This window comes from Mus caroli, unplaced genomic scaffold (genome assembly GCF_978045245.1).
Source record: "Mus caroli unplaced genomic scaffold, Mus_caroli_1 scaffold_1, whole genome shotgun sequence".
In the NCBI taxonomy this organism is placed as follows: Eukaryota; Metazoa; Chordata; class Mammalia; order Rodentia; family Muridae; genus Mus; species Mus caroli.
The window spans coordinates 160,239,296-160,262,394 of NW_028227256.1; the positions used below are offsets into that span (position 1 = coordinate 160,239,296).

The window sequence follows — 23,099 nt, forward strand, 5'->3', positions numbered from 1 at the left end:
AATCATGGAGGAAGAGATCCTGAGCTGCTAAATTAATGTTGACATTAGCAGAACTGACCCTTCTGGCTGGAAGATTATGTCAGTCTTGTTAAGTATTAATTAGCCTCCTCCTAGGAGATGGTCACACACCAGCAACCATACACACATAACTGATAATAAACTCCAATTGCTAGAAAATAAATGAAGGAAATTATACTTGGGTCTGATTGAGTTCAGTCATAAGTGTTCCAATCACCGCCCAGTATTCTCTTTGTTCCGTCGTTTCTTCTGTAACCGAATCTGTTGCTGTACAATTTTCCTCATACGTATGGATTGCTAAAGCATTCCCATTCATTTTGACAGGGCAAGTAACACATATAGGAAACAGGTAAGTTATTTGCCATTAGGTCTGGAGCGGTAACTTTAGGAAAGTCAGGAGAGTGGGGAGAGGAAGGGAATGGCCCCAGGGTCAGAGATCTGTGCCTGGTGTGAGGGACCCCAACATGCAAGGCTCACAAGTCTTCTTTTGGATCCTAAGTGCAGCCTGGATATTGGGGAGGATTGTAAGGGTAGACTGTAACAATGTTTTCTCCACGATTTTATTGTGAACCAGTTCCTGTGCAAGGGGGGAAAATACCCTGAAAAACAACTTCTTTTCCTCCATGACTGCAGCACTCAGCACTCTGGACGATGAGCATCTCCAGTGCCTCGCCTTCCGGGATGATCTCCATTCTCAGCCCGGAACAAAATACTTTCCACAACCAAAGGAACGATCTTAAAATAGAATTCAATAAATAAAATTCACTGAAATGCTCCACCCAGCATATTCATCTTAAATTTCTGATCCAGCATCCTCAAAGACACAAACCCAAAATTCCCTCTAGTCCAGTGTAATTCTTCTCTAAAGCGGAAACTCTTTTTGCTACCGGGTGGCTGGGGTACAAGGAAGCTCTTTCCCTAAGAAGAATCTCAGATTATGGTGCCAAGACTTTTTATTGTTACTAATGATCCTCATCTCCGAATAGTTTATCTTTAGTTGGCTCGTTGTTGGCTGGCTGGTTGCGTCTTTGGTTTGGTTTTCTTTGTTGTTTATTGCTTTGTTTTTAACAAGGTTTCACCCTGTTGGCCTGGCTGGCCTGGCTGGCCTACAACTCACCATGTAGCCCACGCTGGCTTCAATTCACATCAATCCTCCTGCCCCAGCCTCAGGAATGCTAGGGTTACAGGCATGAGCCACTAGGCCTGGCTCGAATAGTGTCTTTATCTTTGTCTCTCTGACATATGATAGAAAAAGCCATATTTTTAAAAATGTCATTTTAAGAATTGAAATACATCCATATAGCATAAACTCTATCAATATTAAAAATATAGACATTCCTTACCTCACTCCTATCTGTCCCCCTAACTCCTCTATCTGTTTTCATGAATTTACATAATCTGTACATGTAATAAAAACATAATCATAAGACTTCCAGGTACAGGTGATGCAGGCTCGCTACTCAAGGTTTGATCTCATGGCTTCCTGCTGCCGCCATGCCTGCCACTTGTCATGTGGTCATACACGCATCCTGAGTATGTAATGGAGCTGCAAATCAAAGTGACATTTTCCAGTACAAAGGATGAACTCAGGTACTTTGATTAGCACTGTTCAAAAGAGATGGCTAAAGTTGCAAGGTCATCACATCCTCCAGCTTTCACTGCATATATGGGGTTATAATATGTGGCATCTTGTATTGGGCTTCTTTCACTTAGCTTACTTCCAAGGCTCATGTCTTATGTATCATATATTAGTATTCCATTCTATTTTATGGCTGAATGAGATGGATGTTTATTCTTTCCACTTTGAGCAATTATGAATAATACTGCTGTGAACATTAACACACACAATATTTGCATGAAAGTGTGCTTTTTATATGTCTAGGAGTGAGATTGCTGGATCATGTGTTCATGATTATTTCAAAGAATAAATCTGATGGGCTTGGTCCAGAAAAGCAAGTTAGGGCATGTAATTTTTCTCAAGGCATTGTTATGATCTGTTCCACTGGCAGTACATATTTGCATAAAGGAAACCCTAAGACTCTACCACAATTAACACTGAGAAGTAAAGAGAGGGTGTCTTAGTTAGGGTTTTACTGCTGTGAACAGAAACCATGACCAAGGTAAATCTTATAAAAAACAACATTGAATTAGGGCTGGTTTACAGGTTCAGAGGTTCAGTCCATTATCATCAAGGTGGGAGCATGTCAGTATCCAGGCAGGCATGGCACAGACAGAGCTGAGAGTTCTATGTCTTCATCCAAAGGCTGCTAGTGGAAGACTGACTTCCAGGCAACTAGGGTGGGGATCTTATGCCCACACCCACAGTGACACACCCATTCCAACCAGGTCACACCTATTCCGACAAGGCCACACCTCCAGATGGTGCCACTCCCTGGTTCAAGGATATACAAACCATCACAGAGGGGAACAGGTTGGTTGTGACAAAAAGGCCAACGGTAAGTTCAGCAATTAATGTCCTCCAAAAGCCAGGTCGAACTTAAAACTACATAAAACAAAAGGTTCACAGAGTTAATAGCTTAGAGGAAAGGAAGATTTAAAAACGAGGAGCTGGCTGGGAGTGGCGGTGCACTTGGGCAGAGGCAGGTCTCTGTAAGTTTGACAGCCTGGTTTACATAAACAGTTCCAAGACAGTCTGGGCTACATAGGGACGTTATCTCAACAACAGCAAAGCAGGAAAGGAAAATAGTACTAGTAAAATGGATGTGTTATCTCTCTGAAAAGTTGCAAAGATGCTAATGTTATTTGGTATTCCATATGGAATGTATTGGGTTCTTTTTTTTTTTTTAAGTATAAATCTGATCATGATGCTCTCCAGTTGCTAAGTTCTTGGGATGCTTTAACGTGCCTTCATGATCCAATCTCATATTCTGCTATGCTCATTGTTAACCATGCCGCAATCAACTGGCCTGCCCCCTCTTTTCTCATAAATATCAAAATCCTGAGTATTGAGAAACTGAGAAGTCAGATGTAAAAGATTGAGGTTGGTTTCCTATCTTAACCACATACAAAACTTAACTCAAAATGAAGAAAGGATGAAAACCTACAAAGCAGGGGAGGGAGGCTTACCCAGGGCACTGGATTTGGCAGGGAGTTCTTAGATAGAACTCAGGACGAAAGCAAACTCTAATCCCCGGTACATGACAGCAATCATTCAACAAAAGTTAACGGACAACCTACAGGACAGGATACAATGCTTGTAAATCATAAGTAACTAGGGTTATTATCTAGAACATATGAACAAATCATACACTTCAACATCAATGGCTAATGTAACAATAGACAAAGGACTTGGGTCTATATCATGCTACACATTGCTACTGTAAGGAAATATAAACCAAACCTACGAAACCGTGCCTGTAACCAGAGCTGAGAAGGAAGATGTCAAGAACCAGGCCAGCTTGGACTGGACAGTAAGATCCTAGATTAAGAGAAAATAATTGAAAGACCATTCCATACCACAGAATGAGCAGAGGAAAACAAAACAGAACAAAAAACAGAACACAACATACCAAACGCTACTGCGGATGTGGAAAAATTGAAACCCCGCTGTACTATTAGTGGAAATACAAAATGTTTCTGTCAGGGAAGTTTCTCAAAAACTTAAAAATGATTATTGTATGATCCAGCAAACTAAGTCTATATCCAAAAAGAGAAAAAGAAAAGGAAAACTGAAGTATGAAAAGAAAAGTCTTTTAAAAATATACTTATTACTTGTGTGTGTCTGCTTCTGTGTATGTATATATGTGTGTAGTGTATGTGTATGCCACATGTGCTGGAGTTCCCAGAGGCGTTGGTGACAGATTTCCTGGAGTTAGACTTACAGGTAGTTGTGATCTGCCCAACATGAGTGGTGGCCATTGAACTTGGGTCCTCTGCAACTGCTGAGCCATCTCGCGAGTAAAGGGAAATGCTGGAGAGATACTTACATATCATGTTCACAAGAGCATTAGTCTCAAGAGGCAAGAGAGAGAAACAATTCAAGTGCTCCTAACAGAAGCAACAAAAGTGGCAGGTATCTACAGTGGAGTGCTAGTGGGTGAGTGGACAAACAAAATGCAGGATATATGGCATTCAGCCTGAAAAAGGAAATCCTGACATATGCTTAAAGACACTACTCTGGGAAACAAGCCAGTCATAAACTTACAAATTCCACATGATTCCACCTATATAATGGAGCTGACATAGCCAAACGCACACAAATAGAAGGCAGATCTGTGAGCAGGGTGTGGCAGCACATGCCAGGACCTGAGAGAAGGATCAGGAATTCAATGTCATCCTTAGCTACATAGAAATTCTGAAACTAGCTTGGTGGCGTGAGATTCCATCTCAAAGTCTGGGGTGGGGCTGAGGAAGGGCAGAAAAGGAAGGTAGAATTATGGTTGCCAGCTAGTGGAGCTGGGGACAAAAGGGATGTTGCCAGTAAGTATACAATTTGAATTTCGCAAGCTATAATAAAGGTTCCAGGGGTTTGATGCCCAACATGTGAGTGTACTTAACACTGAAAACCACCTACTTCAACATAATGAAGATGGAAAGGTTTATGTGTTTTTAAGCACAATGGTCAAAATACTATTTTTGAATGCCACATTCTTTCCTGCCTAGTGTCCTTTGCTGTCCTTCTGCCTGGAACATTCTCTCCCTTGTTTTTCATGACAGGAGCCTTTCACACTTTTAGTCAGCTTAGAAGTTTCCTACTCAAAGGTACCTCCCTCAGAAAGCCTATTTTTTCTTTTTATTAACTTCTCTTCTAGTCTTACTGTCAATAATTCTTTTACTGTTTCCTAAATATGTGGCAATATGTAATTATTTGATGTACTCATTTCTGTTTGAAATTTAATCTATGGTAAAAGCAATAATGTATTTTGAACTATGCTCATGACTTAGTAGCAGACACACAATAGGTATTATGCATGTGAATATACACCTGTCTCTAAATATTCCAAATGAACATTGTCAATTCTCTCCTTACACCACATAGATTCCCAGAGATCAAACTCAGAACATTAGTTTTGCTGCCATACCCTGTACCAGCTGAGTCACAACTAGCCCAACGTTTCTTTTTATGTTCTTGAAATATATATTTTTTAAAAAAGATCAAAGACAAAAACAAAACCAATGCCAATGGGCCAACTCTCACTAACCAATTTTGATGGCTTTTGTTGGTTGTCTGGAATGAGCTACAATCCAGAAGTGAAGGGTATACCGGTGATCCAGATCTCAAGGGAGCAAGACAATGTGCCTTTAATCCAGATCTTGAGATGGGAAGACACACTTTTAATCTGGGCCACACCTTTGTGACTTTACATTTGATGCCATTTTATTTTCTCTTTCCCAGTTCACAATCCCTCACCTGTATCTAAGGACACTGCTAAAGACAGGTCGTCTCTTCTAGTCTAGAATTCGACATCTTGTAGTCTCATCCTCTCATTTCTGTAGCTATTTATACTTGGGTTTTCAACTTCACTCGTACATTGGCTAAATGTTGTTATTAGCAAATATAACTTGTTTATTTTCCATGGAACCCTGACTCCACAAAACGTGTCTTAGTGACTGTTCTATTGCTGCAAAGAGATGCCATGACAAAAGTAACGATTATGATAGAAAGCATTTAATTGGGAATTAGCTTATTATTTCAGGGTCTCAGTCCATTATCTGCATGCAGGGAGCATGACACCAAGCAGGCAGGCAGGCAGGTGCTGGAGCAGTAGCTAAATCCTGATGGCTAGGCAGCAAGAGACTCTAGGCTTGCCATGGGCTTTTGAAACCTCAAAGCCCACCCCTAGTGATACACTTCCTCCAACAAGGCCACACCTCTTAACCCTTCTAATCCTTTCAAAATGTGCCACTCCTTGGTGACTCAGCATTCAAATATATGAACCTATTGAAGGTCATTCCTATTCAAACCACCATAAAAACAAATCTGTAATTCTACTAAAAATTAAAATTGTCAATGTGGCTTCCATTTCTCCCTTGTTAATCAAAATACTTGTGAAAAATCAGTAATGGCCTTGGAGTCAGTAAATCTATTGGCTTTTCTAGTATTTTATTTTCTCTGAGGTTTTGATAAAAATACTCAGTCTCCTTTCCACTTCATTGGGGTGGGAGTGTTGGTGTTTCAAGGGTTAAAACCCTGCTAAACAAGTGCTTGACCAGCCTGCCACACTCTTCTATTTTTTATTTGTTTTCCTTGTGCCCCCGCCAGGTGTGTGTGTGTGTGTGTGTGTGTGTGTGTGTGTGTGTGTGTTGCTTCACATTGCTGAGGCAGTCCTTGCTATAGACCCTCAGACTGGCCTTGAGTTTATCATCCTCTGCCTTAGCTTGTGATGTTTTCAGGGATGTACCACAAGCCTGACTTGTCTTATTTAAAGTGTCCTGTCTTGACTACTCTGTACAAGTGTGACCAATGACAGCTCTTCATCCCTTCACCCCAGATGCTAACAGGCACTCATTCTTAGAATCACTTTCTCCTTGGCTGTGGTCTGGAAATCCTTTGGGAAGGCTTCCCAAGCGTCTATATGTTAGTCCTCAGAGCAGCAACGTTGGAAGGCAGTGGAATTTTTAAGAAGTGGAGCTTAGTGGAAAATAATTAAATCATCAAACATATCAAGACGGTGGATGAACTAAAATGACAGACTCAAAGCTAAGTTCCTGAAGGTAGTACCTTTGTGTTATAAAAGCAACACTCTGTTCGCCCCACTGTGCCTTTCTATTTTTCATGAAATCTCTCATCTTTTATGTGCTCCTTCCATGAGGTCATCTGCTTCATGATGTAGACAAGGGGCCCTGACCAGAGACCAATCTGATGGGGCTATTTGATCTTGGATTTTTTCATCCTCCCAAATACAGCAGTTAAACAAACCTTTTATAAAATACCCAATTCCAGGGGCTGGAGACATGGCTCAATAGTTAAGAGCATTGACTACTCTTTCAGAGGACCTACATTCAATTCCCAGCACCTACATGGAGTCCCACAACTGTCTATAATTCCAGTTCCAGGGAATCAACACCCTCACACATATATACATACATAGAGGCAAAACACCAATGCATATAAAAATAAATAAATAAATTTAAAAATAATAAAATAACCAATTCTGATATCTCAATGCATCAATAGAAAATAGACATTCTTGTAAATATTCTTCCTTGGACTCTTCCTAGAGATGGCAATTGGGAGGATCCCTATGCTAAATGACTTGCTACCCTAAAAAAGAAAAGAGGCACAAGGAAGAAAAGAAAGACTTCATTATCTTTCTTTCTGCCTTTCACTACAATCCACTGAGTTGGCAAGAGAAATGGGAAGAGAAATAGATCAGGGTTAGTTAGCCATGGCTGTATTCCACTACCAGAAACCCTTCTCCTACAACTGTGACTTCTGCTTTTCTTCTACTGTGCGTACTATTGCAGGAAGCAATCCATGCCAAGACATAGTAATGTCTTCCCCTTATTACTACCTCCAAGATATGACAGCACTCTGACTTGACTTCACTGTGGTTTTAGTTTACTGTTAAACTCAAACAATTTATCCCATTGTTCACTTGACTCTAAGCCTGACTAAAATCCTTTTCAACTATTGCTTATTTTACAGTTTGGATCTTAAACATCCCTCAATAACCCATATATTGAAGGCTTGGTCTATAGCTTGCAGTGCTATTGGGAGTTAGTAGAGATTTCAGGACATGGGTTTTTTGGGAGGTCTTAGACCATTGGAGACATAGCCTCCAAAAGAACAGTGGGGCTTCAGCCTCTTTGACTCTTTTTTTTTTTTTTCTTTTCTCTTCTTTTTTTTTTTTTTTTTTTTTTTTGAGTCAGGGTTTCTCTGTGTAGCCCTGGCTGTCCTGGAACTCACTGTGTAGACCAGACTGGCCCGGAACTCAGAAATCTGCCTGCCTCTGCCTCCCAAGTGCTGGGATTAAAGGCGTGAGCCACCACTGCCTGGTCTCTTTGACTCTTTTTCTCTTGGCCACTATGAAGTGGTCAGCCTGCTTCTCAAAGTGCTGTTTTGCCATGATAATCTGTCTCATTTTGTGCCCAAAAGCAAGGAGCCCAAGTTATGAGCTAAAATCTCTGAAACTCATTAATTCAGTTGATTTTCCTTCTTTTTATGCTACCTCTTGCTGTGTTTGTTACTTTTCTATTGCTATGGTAAAACACCACAACCAACCTATGGAGCTTAAAGAAGGAAGAATTCATTTGGGTTTACTTATAGTTCCAAAGAGTTAAGAGTTATGCTGGTGGAGCAAAGGTATGGCAGCAGAAGCGGGGGGGGGGGGGGGGAGGGAGAGAAAGAGAGAGAGAGAGAGAGAGAGAGAGAGAGAGAGAGAGAGAGAGAGAGAGAGAAGCTCAAAGCCCACCTCCAGTAACATACTTCCTCCTTCCTCCAGCCAGGGCCAAAGTTCTTAAACTTACCCAAACAGCAACACCAAGTGGGGACCAAGTGTTCAAACACGTGAGTCAACAGGGGAGATTACCACACAATCATTTTATCATTGTAACACAAGGCTAACACACTTAGTGTTGTGTTGCTGTATAAGACTGTATTTGGAAGAGAATGTATAGTTCACCACTTTTATATCCTCAAACTTTAATAGAATACCTATTTGAAAGATTAGCTGATCCACTACACCTAAAATTAGCATTACCACTTTCAGCAAGAAAGCCATGTTTGACTTTCAGCACACTAAACCCTCCTAGATCAAGTGGGATCATCGCAAGGTACTAAACTTGAAAGAGTGCTTCTATATGCTTTAAGAATAAGCTGGGGGGGGGGGCATGGCTTCCCCATCAACAGTAGATGGGCTGCAGGAAGTCCACAGCTACCACCACAGGATCAGACTGAGGTCCTGCTGGAGCAGCTAAAGATAAAACAGAAGAATCAATGGCAGACAACTGCGAGAGGAGAAAATAAGAGAATTCTATGTTGGCCTGCCATTTGACACTATTGATATGGTGTCAAATCAAAGGAAGGCTACAAAAAGTTAGTCGAAAATAAGACCAGGAGTCAATAACCAAAAGCTTGCTCATCAGTTTGGAAGAAACTTGGCACAGGGGACATTTTCAGAGAAAGTCTAAACACTTGCACCTGGTGCACCCTCTCCGCATCTCCCTAAAAGTAACTGGATAGAGTCAAGACTACAGGCTGAATGCAGTAGTACACAATGTTGCATAACTAACCCCTCTGAATTGGAGCACTGCTCTTGGAAGGAGAGGCTCACAAGATTCGGGAGGCTACAGAATGCTACAATGCTACAGAGCACAAGATTCTCAAGACACTAAGCTCATAAAAGCAGAGCTGCTAAGTCTCTCTAGTGGAGTCATCTGCAAGTTGGGCAACAAGCCATGTAGGGGTTGGCTTTGGGTGATGCACTCTCTGCTTTTGAGTCACCCACACTCCAGGAAGTAACCCCAATCAACTCTTTGGTTCACCACAATAGACTGGGGTGGAATTATTCTCTTGTCTGCTGCTGGTGCCCTAGCTGAGGAAAAATGGACATTTGTTCACACCTCCCTAGGAAGTCACACACCATAGAAGGAAACTGGTCAGACAGTGTATTTATTTATGGAACTTTCTCAGCCCCCAGGTTGTAGGAGCTGTTGTCTGGTCCGCTGCTGGGCCACACAGCATTGTTCACCATGGGTACTCCACACAGCTCACAGAAATTGTGTCTTTTAAACCAAAACTTTTTTTTTTTAAGATTTATTTATTTATTATATGTAAGTACACTGTAGTTGTCCTCAGATACTAAAGAAGAGGGCATTAGATTTCGTTACAGATGGTTGTGAGCCACCATGTGGTTGCTGGGATTTGAACTCGGGACCTTCGGAAGAGCAATCGGCGCTCTTAACCACTGAGCCATCTCACCAGCCCCAAACCAAAACTTTTTGATAGGCTCTGTATAACAAAATTGTTTTACTTGTACTAAGATAAAATAACATACTGACTTTATATTTTACTATCTCCATTTTGCACTAGTTTTTAACTATAAAGTTGATAAATTGATTTTTACTATCCCATTCTCTTGTTATTTGGCTTATAAATGCTGTTTAAGTGTTAGGAAATTTTCAGTATTAGGAACAATGTATCACAATGCAACATTTAAAAATAGTTTAATTTGAATATTGGTTCTGTTTTATTTTCTTTCTTTCTTATGTAGACCAGCTGACAATGAATGCTCAGAGATCCACTTGCCTCTCTTCCTGAGTCCTGGGATTGAAAGTGTAGGTCACATTGACTTCTAACTACAAATATGTGACAACCACTGTGTCTTAGTCTACCTTTGTGTGATTGTGGCATCCTGGCATGTTAATTCTATACAATTTTAAAGAACTTAGTAGTGAAGTATCTGAAAAAATCCTAATTTTACTGATATGTCTATTCAACATTGCAATTGACTCAATTTACCAGTATACTTCCACAATTAAACATTTTTATCCCTCCTTTCAAAAAGTAAGAACTGCCTAGTTTCTATTTTAGGGGAAGCATGTGACCTATTTGGATGAAATATTTATTTTACCTTAATGTAAGCTTATATCTCTGCAATATTCATTAATGCGTATTCCCTAAAACCCTGAACAACTACACAATCTTATCTCGGAATCATGCTCTCTAAATTGACAAGGAAAATGATACTATCTCTAGGTTGTTGTATAGTAATAGAATGGGTTAACTATGAGGATGGTGCTTAAAGACAGGCATTTCACAAATGGTGGCCATTTTTAACAGTAAATTAAGACATATAACACAACCAGATGTGTTTCCTTTGATGTCCTCATTTGAAGGAGGGGCATTTCCCTAAGATGTATAGGGAGTTAGGGGGGAAACAGAGTGTCTCTACGAACCCTTCTTTTAATGTCATGTTTAAGTTTTCTGAGGAGTCATCAGGGCATTCCCAGTACCATACAAACATGATTAAAAAAAAAAATCATAGTCAATCTGTATTTTAAAGCCGGGCTCCACATAACTTACTTGATCAAATGATACAAAGTAGGGACAGGATTCGATTACTTGGCATTGCTCCTTAGCTAACTCTTGACTTGGGTGCACTTTTTGTCCAGGGAACTCTATGTGCTTTCTAAGCGAGATGTATAGTTACCCCACTAATACAGAATGAGCTAGCTGACTCAGCTATGAAACAGCTGTTAAACACTGTTATGCTAATTAATAATTTACACTGCTACTTCTCAGTGATCTATACCCTTGGAGCCAGATTCCTGATGGACTTACCATAAGTAATCTCAGCCCACGGATATGTTGCTAAAGAAACTCCACGTATATGAATTGTTCTGCAAGCAAATACTATTAGTTTGTTTGCCAGGGAGTCTGTATTTCTATATGTGAAAGACCACATTCTTGTTTGCTTAGGAGTGTTTCCCTATAAAGAAAGAATAGACAGCATATTTTTTGCTGAGCTGTCTCCTACTGCTATTCACTGACAAATGGAACTCAGCATTTTATTATTTCTTATTTATTCGCATTCTTATAATTTACATTCCTTTTTTTTTTTTTTTCCTCATAGGAAACAATAGCAACAAACGATTGAAAGCTGGAAAGGAAATAAATCAAGCAGCAATCACCTTAGCAGATTTGAGAAGTAGGAATCCTGGGCAGGGCATGAGACAACCTGATTTACACACAGACCTCAAATACGGCTCGGGAATGGGAATGAGAATTTCTGGAAGAAAGCATGAGATGAGCTAAATCGAAAAGAAATGATGGAAAGTCCACTTAAGAATCTGACGCTTGGGGCTGGAGAGGCGGCAGCTCAGCAGTTAGGAGCACTGGCTGGTCTTGCAGAAAAAACTGATTGAATTCCCAGCACCCACATGGCGCTCACAACCACCTGTTTCTGTTGTTTGTTTTGAATTATTTTTCATTAATTATTTATTTACAGTCACAGCCCCTCTCCCTCTTTACCTCCCAGTCTCACCCTCACAAGTCCCTCCCTCCACTACCCCCTCCCCTTCTTCTAGGAGAAGGGGAAGCCTCACTTGGGTACCAGCAGGCCCTGGGATATCAAGTTACAGCAAGACTAAGTGCATCCTTTCCCACTGAGGCCCTGTGGCCCTATCAGGCAGTCCAGCTAGGAGAAAGGGATCCAAAGTCAGGGAACAGAGCCACAGACAGCCGCCACTCCATTTGTTAGGAGACCAACGTGAAGACTAGGCTGCACATCTGTGCTGCAAATGTCTAACAGGCCTAGATCCAGCCCCTGTATGCTCTTTGGCTGGGGGTTAATTGACTCTGTAGGTATTGTGTCCTTGACTGTTCTGGCTCTATCTGCTGTTTCTAATGCAGCCACTAGAAATACTAAGAGTCCAAGCCGGATATGGTTGCCCCTGCCTTTAATTTCAGTATTTAAGAGAGAGAGGCAGATGGATCTCTGTGAGTCTGAGGCCAGCCTGATCTACATAGTAAGTTCCAGGACAGCCAGGGCTACATAGTAAGACCCTGTGCCAAAGCCCAACACCTTTAGGATGCTTTCCTTTCTCCTTCTAGAGCAGTGCATCTCAGCCTTCCTGATGCTGCCAGTCTTTAACACAGTCCTTCATGTTATGGTGACCCCAACCATAACATTATTTCACTGCTACTTCATAACTGTCATTTTGCTGCTATTACAAATCAGGATGTAAATATCTGTATTTTCCGAAGGTCTTGGGCAATCCCTGTGAAAGGGTTGCTTGATACCCCTCCCAAAGGGGTTGAGCCCCACAGGTTGAGAACCACAGCACTAGGTGAAAGACACTACTTAAGTGATTAACGTGTGTGCATGCAGAGTCTGGTGGGATTCTGAGTCAATGTAAAGAAGACAGACACAATGAAGGCGGCCATGCCTGCCTCTCATACTACCTTGATTTACCTGTGGGCCCAAGCACGTAAGGACTCAAATGATCAGTGCTTTTTAATGAAAGTGGTTTCTAAGTTCTTGTTACAGAGATATTTGTAATCATTCATACTTACTGGTACTATGTGACTGTGGTGGTTTGAGTAAGTATTGCCTCAGGAAGCTGACAGCTTTGAATGCTTGGTCATTAGGGAGTGGCACTACTTGACAGGGTGCTCTTGTTGGAATAAATGTGGCCTTGTTGGAGGAACTGTGTCACTTGGGGTGGGCTTTGGAGTTTCAAATGTCCAAGCCAGGCCCAGTGTCTCTTTTGCCTGCTGCCTGCAGATCTAGAAATAGAACTCTCAGCTTCTCTCCAGCACCATGTCTGCCTGATGCCACCATGCTGATAATGGACTAAGCCTCAGGACTGTAAGCTAGCCTCAATGAAATGATTTCTTTTATAAAGGTTGCTGTGGTTACGGTGTCTCTTCACAGCAATAGAACAATAAATAAGACAGATACTCACACTGACCATAGAAATCACACTTCCTAAGTTTTCACAAATGCTAGTGATAGTCAAAGGGTCTCTCCCACATTACTAAAGAAGAGTGAGGGCATATGTTCCTGGCCCAAAAGCAATCAAAATAAGTAGCCAAATTAAGGCATTATGACTAAATACAAAGAAAAATAACAGATTATTCATAAGAATAATAAGACATATATGAATGACATGTCCATTGTAGCTCTATTATCGTATTTCCTTATGCTGTTAACAGACAAGGACATTAACTAGCAAACAAGGCAAGGAAGTTCGGCGTAGTAATCAAATATATGGATAAAATCATCAACTGAAGGGGCTGGAGAGATGGCTCAGTGAGAAAAAGCACTTATCCTTCTTGTTAAGGACCCAGGTTCAATTCCTAGCACCACATGGCAGCTTGCAACAGTCTGTAACTCCAGTCCCAGGGGATTTGAAGTTCTCATCTGATCTTTAAGAGCATCGGGCATACACACAGTAGTGTATGCACATGTATGCATGCAGCCAAAAACACTCATACACATAATAAATCTTTTAAAAACATTAAATGAATAGAAACAAACAAACAAACAAAAGACTACCTCTGGGCTGTCTAGTGACTCCGTGATAATCTCACTACCATGCCCTGCCAGAGACACAGACTAAGATACTTCTATCTGGGCAGGCCATTTCAGTCCAAGTCAGCCAAGTTGTGAGGTGAAAACTCTCAACCAGTGAGCCCAACAGCAACCCTACACTAAAGAGCGGGTGAAAGAGGGCTTTCTCCTGGAATTTTCCTCCTCCGGTTTGTTTTCTTGTCCCTGAGCATCTTTTCTTATTTTTGTGTCTATCAAATAAACTGGCAATATATTTCCCCACAGTTTAAAAACTCTTAACAAAGGACTAATAACCATTAAGCTTAAAAGACATGTAGGAGGATAAATTAAAAAAAGAAAAGAAATACACATTTCTACGGTTTTGGACTAAGTCTAGCAACGCCAGACTTCTTTAAATAAATATGTCAAGCAGAGACCGAGAAGGAGATGAATTATTGGCAGAAAGGCAATGCAAGGATGGTTTCCCGCCTGAATCCCTATGTCTGGATCCTGCCATTTAGGCTACAACCAAAAGGAATGAAACTGAGTACCCTCACCAATTTTGTAAATGGTATTAGACAGATATTTTATCACATGTGGCCCCTTTTACTCAGGTCCTTCAGAGAGCCCCGCAAAGTAGCATCTTCTACGAGACCTACATCCTAGTCACCCTTTCAGCGCCAGTTGAAAGACTTCTCCTCAACGTTCCCTACTCATCCCATGTACAACCCACGTGCTCCTCCATCGGATCTGAACGTCACAACCCCTGGAGGTTCTCTGGGATTCAAGAAAGACGGAAGCGATCGACCCGCTCAGGGTCTCCATTGCCTGAACATACCCCCTCCGCCAGAAGACAAGACCCGGAGCGCCGAGACGCTCGATCTCCGTTGCCTGAGACCGCCCCCTTGCGCCCTCTCCAGGACTCGGAGTACCGAGAGGCTCGATCTCCCTCGCCTGAGCCCGCCCCCTCTACCCAGCGCCAGGCGGCGGAGCGCCGAGTCGCTCGATGAGCGGGGGCGCTGCAGCAGAGCGGAGCGGTGGCGGCTCTGCGCCTTCGGCCTTCCCCCTCCCACCCTCCTTCCTCCGCTTCCCGCTCCCTCCCCCGCCCGCCCTGCGCTGCCAGCAGGGACTGCTGCCCGGAGCCCATCGGAGACCGCAGGTATCCCGCCCCGGCGCGCCTGAGGAGGCAGGAAGCCAGGCGACGCCCCTGTCTACCGCCCCCAACGTCCGCTGGGGCTGGGAGCCGGCCTGCGCGAGGGTCGGGTCGCGAGTGGGGAAGGCCGGGGGCCCGGGGTGTCCTGAGGAAGGGGCGCGAGGACTGGGGAGGGGCTGGGGCGGCCGAGGAGCTTTGAGATCGAGTTGCCCTCCAGGGGGAGAGCTGTTCCCGAGGGGGCACCTGTACGGGGAGTCGGGGGCCAGAGTTCCGAGCAGATGTCGGGGTGCGTGGCCTGGGGTGGCGGCAGCGAAGGGAGCCGAGGAATTGGCCAGAGAGGATCGCCCGAGGTCCTTCCTCGGGGGTTCGGAGAAAGCGCGCATCCCCGCTGTGCTTAGAATGACCCGGGGGTGGAGGTGAATCCTTACACGTAACAGGTTTTGCGAGTAAGATTTCCAGTCACGATTTGCGTGGAACTGTCACCAGCCGAGACTGCAGATGAGAAATGAGGAAGAACTGGCGAGGGGGTTAGAGGCTGAGCAAAGGAAAGCCGTGCCCAGCCAGATTCGAGCTTTTTTAGCGAAATGAAATAGAGCTTGTTTTGTCGAGGTAAAAAGCCAATGTAGATTAAACAACAGGTTAGAAGTGGATTACATGTAAAGCCACGGAATAGAGAACGTACTACAGAAGATGCATACGTGAGATTTGAGCGAGCGGGGAAGTACACGTAAGAGTCGTGCGATGTTGACACTTCAGTGAACCGTGTGGTGTTCCATCCACGACGTGGAAAGACATCACGATGACTCTTACTTACTACGTAGACACGTTAACCGACAAGAGTGTTTTTGGTAGGAGGAACTGTAGGCAGAATGGAGTCAACTCTAATTTCTGAGTACAATTTATTTACGCTACTTATTTTTAATCTGTAACTATCATTAGTTGCGGGCAGTTCCAGGGTAGCTCGTTTATCAGTCTGCTGATTTGCTGGTGGTTTGTTTATTTGTCTGGCCTGAGTTTGCTTCCTTCCTCAAACTGATAGCTTGGATTTTAGAACTTGAATAAGAGGTTTACTCCTCATTACGTTTTAGTGTCATACCGTGTAAAGACATTTTGTGAATTTGCTTGATCCCTCTTTCCTGTTGGCCAAGATCAGCTTTTGCTGTTGGCCAAGATCAGTATCTGTTATCAGCCAGTTGTTTCTTTTGGGCTGTCAAGGATATAAATATTCGTCCAGATACAGTTTAAATCTCATTTTCTCCCGTTCTTGCCTTATCAACTTTTTCCCCGTGCATTCTGTAACATTTCTGCATGAAATTTATTCTGAGATTAAGATGTAAGGAATAAAATGGGCCAGATGATTCTAACGGAAGTAATGTGGAATAAAGACCCCCTGGACTGTGACTCATGCATGGATGGATAGCAGCTATGTTATGAGTGAAGTTGTTAGTTTGAAAACAAATAACAGGAAGCTGATTTCAATGATATTACTTTGATTCGGGCTTCTCTTAGTGCCTTAAATCAATAAACTGATATCTAAATTATTTAAATATCTGTTTGTTTTTTATAGAAGATAGGTTGTTATAAGAAAGGATACCTTTCTAAAACAGAGTTCTAGAACACGATGACAACTAAATGAATAAATATTAAAACTGATAGTGCATAGCCACTTATTGGTCTGTTTGAGTGGTGTGACATAACACAGTTATCTTAGTAAATTTTCTTAATGCTTACTTGAAAGAAGTGTCAAGAATTATGTAACCCAATGCTAAGAATGCTTCTGTTACTGAAGATGCATACATGGGTTTAGCACATACTAAGCATCTTAGGCTTGTATAGATTTTTAGTCAGTCATCATCTGCTCCAAAATACTGGAAATGTGTATTTGCATATAGCCACTCCCCTAGAAAAATTTGATTATGTTGCATACTCAAGTATTCCCTGGAAAAATCACAGTGCACATTAACATATAAAAGGCTGTGGGGTGCTTCCACAACAAAGGAGCCCTGCTTTATCTTCTTTGTTTTTATGTATGAAAAAGCACATTTTCTCTCAGAAAATGTCTGTGTACCCAGACAGCAAGGAGGGTGTTTTTCCTCAGAAAGCAAGCAATTTTGCAGGAGATTTTCCAGGAGATACCAGTTGAGAGTCCTCTTAGTTCATTTCTACCACTGTCTACTAGGAAGTAGCCACAACTGTCCCCTTCTTCAGGTGGCCACTGAATAGAAATGTTATACAGAAGATACATACGTGAGATTAAAGCGGCGGTGAAGGACACTTAGAGTGTACTTGCAAGTTACTGTACCTGATTGGCTGTAAATTGTGATGGCCACAGTCTCTTTGTTGGTTTCAATTAATTTACTAGACTGGTTCACAGAATGCAGGGAGACACTTTGCTTAAGTTTGCCAGTTTATTTTTAAAGACTGATATAAAGGGTGCAGATTAATTATCAGATGGAATAGATGGAAAAGTATGAGGAGCCCAGAGCTCTTCTGACCCTCCAGGTGTCCACCCTCTAGAAAGTCACATGTTTATATCTCAAAGCACCCTGGGGTCTGGACCTCTTGGATTTTTGTATCTGGGGTCCCAACCACTTGGCTTTTCATGGAAGCTTCATTTGTGGGACTAGTAGATTATAACAGCAGCTGTCAGGTATCACTTCTGCCTTTAGCCCACCAGCTTCTGCAGAGGTTGGAGGGCTGTGGACTGAAATAGCTGGGCCTTTTAATCCTGACTTGTTTTTTTTCAGTGATAGCCTCCATTCTGAAGCTGCTTATAGACTGCCGGACACCTGTCAATCTCATTAGCATAATACATATTTACCTCTCATGGGTATGGGGCTTTTGGGGTCTACATGTCAGGAAAAAAGAGGAAGGCCAGAGAGAAAACATGTACATATACACACATTTGAATATGTGTATACATATATGTAGTGAGTTATATATGTGTATATGTGTGTGTGTGCATATATATAAATATAGAATTGTTATTACCAGATTGTCACATTAGTACTTACAAACTAGCCTTTCTCTTGGAACACTAATGGATGATAGTTTATAAATGTTTTTGTATGTGTTATCTCATGTCACCACCTAACTTCATGCAGAATTCTGGAAATCACTCTTTTACAGATGAGGAACTGAATCATTGCTTAAGCAACCAATTAAAAGTGCAGTGACTAGAAGTATGCCTCTGTGTTCTGACTCCAAGTGAAAATTATAAAGCTTTTTCAAGATTTAGGGACTATTCCCATTTTCTCCCTCTTTGACAGTATCTGTTCTCTCGTGTTTCCTTAGGGGAATACCATCCATTTTTATTCTGATTTTAACTAGTTCTTCAATCTAAGCTTAGCATATGGAGTGTGGTCAGTGGAATGGAGGAGAAGTAGCTAGTTAGAGTTAGAGGTGAGGAGATAACTCTCTTGTAGGGCACGGTACAATGTCAGGCACTTAGTTTATACCCCAAGTTCCTCATACGGTGAAATTTGTTTGTTTTTTCCCCCTAAGGTGGTGGATTCTTACTCTGTTGGGAAACACAGGAACATTTGTGAGCAGGAAGTATGCCTCCCAAGTTCAAGCGCCACCTAAATGATGATGACGTGACCGGGTCTGTGAAAAGTGAGAGGGTAAGTTTAGACTCTTCAGCTTTAAAGAACCTGAGTGTAAGTCTCATTCCCCGCAAGTGATAGAAGAGCGTCTGAAATGCATGGAAACAGAAACAGGGCAGTCCGTTTCCTCTTCACCTACAGGGTCCTGCCTGATGCCCCATAATAAAAGGAAGGTTAACAGAGGAAAACTAGAACATATTTATTTGTTCATGGTTTTATTTTATGTGACATGTGGGCCTTTAGATTGAATTCCTAAAAGCAGGGTGAGTTGGCCCGTTTTTATGCTGAGGTTTAATGAACATGGACGACTGTATGGAAGTGCAATTGGGCAAAGGGTGTGATCTAATTACATAGAGAAAGGAGGAGGAAGAGAAACTGTTTCCTCATTTCTCCTTGGCCTCTGCTCCTTCCTTCCTGCTGGAGATGGGACAGACAGGGTAGATCAGAGAATGCTTTTAATGATCAGTTCCTAGGTAGAAAGATGGGGGCAATCAGGGCAATATTTTCAGGTTTTATGGCCATTTAAATGGGATGTATACAGTTCAGAGGATCTTGGTATTTTAGAGTTGGGCAACTACTGGCACAGTCAGTTTTAAGACCTATCAGTGTCTCCGAAGGAGACCTTGTCCTCTCTGCCAGTCCTCCGTGTTCCATTCATCCCTTTAGCCATGGCGAGGAAAACTCTATTTTGACTTATTCTGAACATTTTATAAAATGTAAGTGAAATCATAGGATGTGTATCTTATTGTGGTTGGTTTCTTTGACTCATAAAGTTTGCAAAATTTGCGCATATTGTATTAGTACCTTATATTCCTTTTATCTAAATATTTTATGTATATAGGTGTTTTGCCTGCATTTGTGTCTGCACACCATGTGTGTGCAGTACCCAAGAAAGCCATAAGAGGGCTTTAGATCCCCTGAAACTGGAGTTACAGAAGATCATGAGCCATCATGTAGGTGCTGGGAATTAAGCCTGGCTTTTCTGGAAGAGCAACCAGTGTTCTAACTTCTGTGCCATCTAACCAGTCCCTGTATGTCATTTTCATTGCTTCTTGAAAGATGGTACATTTTATAATTGTCTCACAAAAGGTTTTACTTGGTTATGTCTTTCAGTGGTTTAGATTACTAATATTCTTTATGTGTGAACTTACCAGGATATCTTTTCTCCACACCCCACCTTATTCTTTATTTGACATTTACATTAGGTGAATTTTTTTAAAAAAAAATATTGGCTAGAGTTTGTGGTATTCCAGTCATATAAGATTTTAATTTTAATAGGGTCATTCATTTAATGTAAATAATACCATCGGACTTTCTCTGTGCCAGCTGTTCGCCTATGGGCAGTGAATACCGTTTCTTATTTTTGGCTGACTCTTTATTATCATGTGAACTTCAGTTTAAATTTCATCTCTGCAGAATGATTTTCCCCAACAATCTAAATCCCATGTAGTCACCTGTCCCTTTCTGCCCCATCGCTGTTTGAATTCTCTCCATGGCATTTGTCTCAGGATTACCCAGCACTTTGAAAGTTGAGACATAGTACAGCTCACATATTAAATGCTCAGTATTAACAAGTATTTGTTAATGAACATTTCATAGAGCCTTCCTTTGTTACTGTTTAGTATGTGTTATATACTAATAATTCTACATAGACACACAACACACATGCATTTTTTCTGTTCCCTCACACTTGTGCCAAATTGGTTATTTTTCTCCTCATCTTTACCTTTCCTTGGCACCTCTAGGCACCTTAGTGATTTACCCTCTTTGTTCTTCTTCCCTCTGTTTTTCAAATATTAACTGACTATTTAAGCAGCGATATTTAAATAAACTGATCCACCTTTGCTAGTGTACTTTTTCTTTCCCTTCCTGCCCTCACTCCTCACCAGGATGTGCACATCAGCACACACCCACTTCCTCACATCGTCCCACACTCAGCCTCAGAACTTTTAATAGGACAGTCTTAAGCTCTCTTGGAGACTTCTTTTATGTTATACTTTCTATTAACTTATTGTCCACTGACTTTATCGTCTCTTATTTTAATGTTTGTGTGTGTGCATGTAAGCGTGCTCACCTGTATGTGTGCGTGTGAGGACTACAAGTCAACATTAGGTCTCTTCCTCTGTTGCCTTCCACCTCATTTTTGAGACAAGGTCTCTTGCTCACCCTGGCACTTGCTGACTGAGGAGGCTTGCTGGCCAGAGAGCACCAAAGGTCCTCCTGTTTCCAAACCTCAGCACTGCGGGCAGAGATATGTGATGCCACACATGGCTTTAAAACATGGAGGCTGAGAATCCAAACTCGGGTCCTTGTGCTTATGAGCCACCCCCTCACTCCCCAAACATTCAAATGTGGTTGCAGGTTTGAGTAGATCCTTTAATTAGATCCTTCTGTGTCTTTTTTGTTTGTTTTTCGAGACAGGGTTTCTCTGTTTAGCCCTGGCTGTCCTGGAACTCACTCTGTAGACCAGGCTGGCCTCAAACTCAGAAATCTGCCTGCCTCTGCCTCCCGAGTGCTGGGATTAAAGGCGTGTGCCACCATGCCTGGCTGATTCTTCTGTGTCTTAAGACTTATTTGTGGCTGGTCTAATTCTTGGAGGAGCAATGTCCTCAGAAAAGATACATACATGATTCATTTCCCATTTCTGTAGAAGCAAATTACCCAAAGTTAACGCATGACAAAGCTACTATTTTATATTCTCTTAGTGGGAAATTGCTCCTTGAGACAAGCTGCAAGAGGCTCCTTGCCTTTCTTGGTTCATACCCTTCCTCCATCTTTAATCTCAGTCTCATAGTGTCTCTTTCTTGCCTCCCTCCTCTCTTGGAAAAACCATTTTCCTTAGTTGTGGCTTAAATGAAAAATCAGTAAGAACCTTAAGACTCCTCAATTACCCCTGCCAGGTCTCTTTCACCTCACAAGTTAACAGTCACAGGTTTTGGTTTTGGGACTTGGATATCTTTGGGGCACCATTACTCTGCCTACAAACTGTATATTATCTGTGTCTGAAGGTTTAGATTTCGCTTAATTTTAACCTCCTGTTAGGACCTCATGCTCTTCTTTAGGGAGATGCAGCCCCATCTCCATTTCAAGGGAGACTTCCTGTTTGATAATGTGAAGCTGTAGAGTTGTCTTGTTGGAAATTAGCATATATTTCAGGATAAGTATCTAGAAAAGCCTTTCTCTCTGCCCTAAGGTCACCCCTGTACTCATTCTGCGGTAGCCCTTGGACTCCACAATTCAGTGCTGCCAACAGAGCGGGTGGAGGCAGGAGGAACGATAAGATTCTGGGATTGAAAGCATTTTCTCTGGAAGACCAACAAACAAGGTTCCATTTCTTCTAGCTGCCACGGAGGCATCTGTAATTTACTGTTCCCTCTTTCTGGAAGCTTGGTTTTAAGAAATGTGAGCATCCTAGAATTTGTAGTTCCTCTGTTTCTGAAAATTCAAGGCCTTTTCATTTCTTAACAGAGAAATCTTTTGGAAGATGATTCAGATGAAGAAGAGGACTTTTTTCTGTAAGTTAATTTTTTTTTAATCCGGTGGTTGTAATTAACATATAAGGAAGTGCATCTAGTTAAAGTGTTCATGTGAGGTTTGCTCTGTGCTAAATCTTTATAGTATCATCAAAATAAAGGACGGGCACACAGTTGCCTAGAACATTCCTGGCGCTCTCTGTAAGCTATTGCTGTTCTGGGCTACACTCCTTTCTGTCACTGCAGAGTTTGTTCCCTAGGGTTTGATATAAATGAAACTTATATGTCGTGCTTCCCCCCCCCCCCCCCCACACACACACACATCTTTTTATATGTTTCAAACTGGCTTCATTTACATGGCCTGCTTATTTTGAGACCCATCCGTGGGTCAGTAGGTCATGGCTTGGGGTAATATTCTATTGTATGAGTACCTACAATCCATGTATCCACTCACTTGTGTGTGTGTGGTTGACGTGCTCTCTAGATGCTGGCTCACACATACAAAACTGTTGTCAATGCTGTGTGCAGGCACTTATGAGAACACAGGCCGTATCACAGGGCTCCCAATGGAGAAGCTAGAGAAAGTACCCAAGGAGCTAAAGGGATCTGCAACCCTATTGTTGGAACAACAGGATGTACTAACCAGAACCCCGGAGCTCTTGTCTCTAGCTGCATATGTATCGAAAGATGGCCTAGTCGGCCATCACTGGAAAGAGAGGCCCATTGGACTTGCAAACTTTATATGCCCCAATATAGGGGAATGCCAGGGCCAAAAGAATGGGAATGGGTGGGTAGGGAAGTGGGGGGCGCTATGGGGGACTTTTGGGATAGTATTGGAAATGTAATTGAGGAAAATATGTAATAAAAATATTAAAAATTTAAAAAAATTAAG

The 23,099-nt window shown here is 42.0% G+C and overlaps 1 protein-coding gene and 1 long non-coding RNA gene across 5 annotated transcripts in view; one reads left to right on the forward strand and one right to left on the reverse strand.

The window, feature by feature from the left end:
* Positions 1-242: 242 nt before the first annotated feature.
* Positions 243-14,912, reverse strand: LOC115031296 (uncharacterized). The gene is made up of 3 exons (XR_003836894.2): positions 14,815-14,912; positions 3,106-3,212; positions 243-753 (listed from the first exon to the last, which is right to left on the reverse strand). It is a non-coding gene; the product is annotated as an uncharacterized LOC115031296 (long non-coding RNA).
* Positions 14,913-14,996: 84 nt separating this feature from the next.
* Vamp4 (vesicle associated membrane protein 4) overlaps positions 14,997-23,099 on the forward strand; it is a 30,248-nt gene continuing 22,145 nt past the window's right edge. For 3 of the 4 annotated variants that reach the window (XR_015048068.1, XM_021172344.3, XM_021172318.3), the window contains exons 1-3: positions 14,997-15,135; positions 18,634-18,752; positions 22,203-22,249. Coding sequence is in view for 3 of the 4 variants with exons in the window: in XM_021172344.3 (XP_021028003.1) it covers positions 18,687-18,752; positions 22,203-22,249 (113 nt within the window). In the remaining variant the exon portion in view is untranslated. Of the gene's footprint in view, positions 15,136-15,214; positions 15,235-18,633; positions 18,753-22,202; positions 22,250-23,099 lie in introns of those variants that run through there. The other variant, XM_085842515.1, reaches the window with a different exon arrangement.